Below are 744 nucleotides of genomic sequence, written 5' to 3'. Positions count from 1 at the left end.
CCAGTCGTATTTACTTTCTCTTGTCATTTTCTTGGTGTTACGATGATCGGACGAACCTGGAACATTATCGTAAATATTAATTTTTTAGTATTTGCTTCGCTCGCTTTTTCTGTCTTTGCTTCCTTGCCTTCTTCATTTTCTTTACTTGCTCCACTTACTTTATATACGTATCACATTTCCTCTATTCTCGTTCTGTTAATTTATTTGAACTTAATTCAGTACATGGAAAAGAGGCATCTAAAGGCAAATAAAAAATATGAAACAAATATAATTTGCGTTTTGTTTTGTTTTGCATTATCATTACTATTTGCGACTCTTTAATTGTTGTTGTTGTTGTCAGTATTATCGATTAACGTGCAGAATATTAAGAAAAAAAGACGGGTTATGGGAGAGAGATTTCGTAGACAGAATAACAAGAGATAAACAAACAAATAAAAAAAGTGAAAAAGGCTACGGTGCTGGGCGAGAGATTCCAAAGACAGATTAACAAGAAAAAATATAAAGAACGAAAGAAAAAATCATAAAATAAATGAAAATGAAAAGGCGGAGATGGTGGGCGAGATAATTCGCCAACAGAAGAACAAGAAAACAAATGGGAAGTAACGGAGATAACAGGAGAGAGAATAACAGGACAAACGGAAAAGCACGGAAAAGCTTACCAACGGAGTCTGTAACCAAAGGCCACGACGGAGATGTACCCACCCGACCTGTGGACAATGACATGAAGATAAAGGGTAGTTCGAG

At 35.6% G+C, this 744-nt stretch overlaps 1 protein-coding gene across 1 annotated transcript in view; it reads right to left on the bottom strand.

Annotated features, from left to right (window-relative positions):
• The window catches only part of LOC119585767 (mucin-2-like), a gene marked incomplete at its 3' end in the record, with an annotated part of 6,705 nt that continues 5,961 nt past the window's right edge, over positions 1–744 (bottom strand). The window contains 2 exon segments of the mRNA XM_037934479.1: positions 1–56; positions 660–707. Coding sequence (XP_037790407.1) covers positions 1–56; positions 660–707 — 104 coding nt within the window.

This window comes from Penaeus monodon, chromosome 20, assembly GCF_015228065.2.
Source record: "Penaeus monodon isolate SGIC_2016 chromosome 20, NSTDA_Pmon_1, whole genome shotgun sequence".
Lineage (NCBI taxonomy): Eukaryota > Metazoa > Arthropoda > Malacostraca > Decapoda > Penaeidae > Penaeus > Penaeus monodon.
The sequence above is the reverse complement of the archived record's forward strand: the minus strand, read 5'-3'. Positions and strand labels throughout refer to the sequence as shown.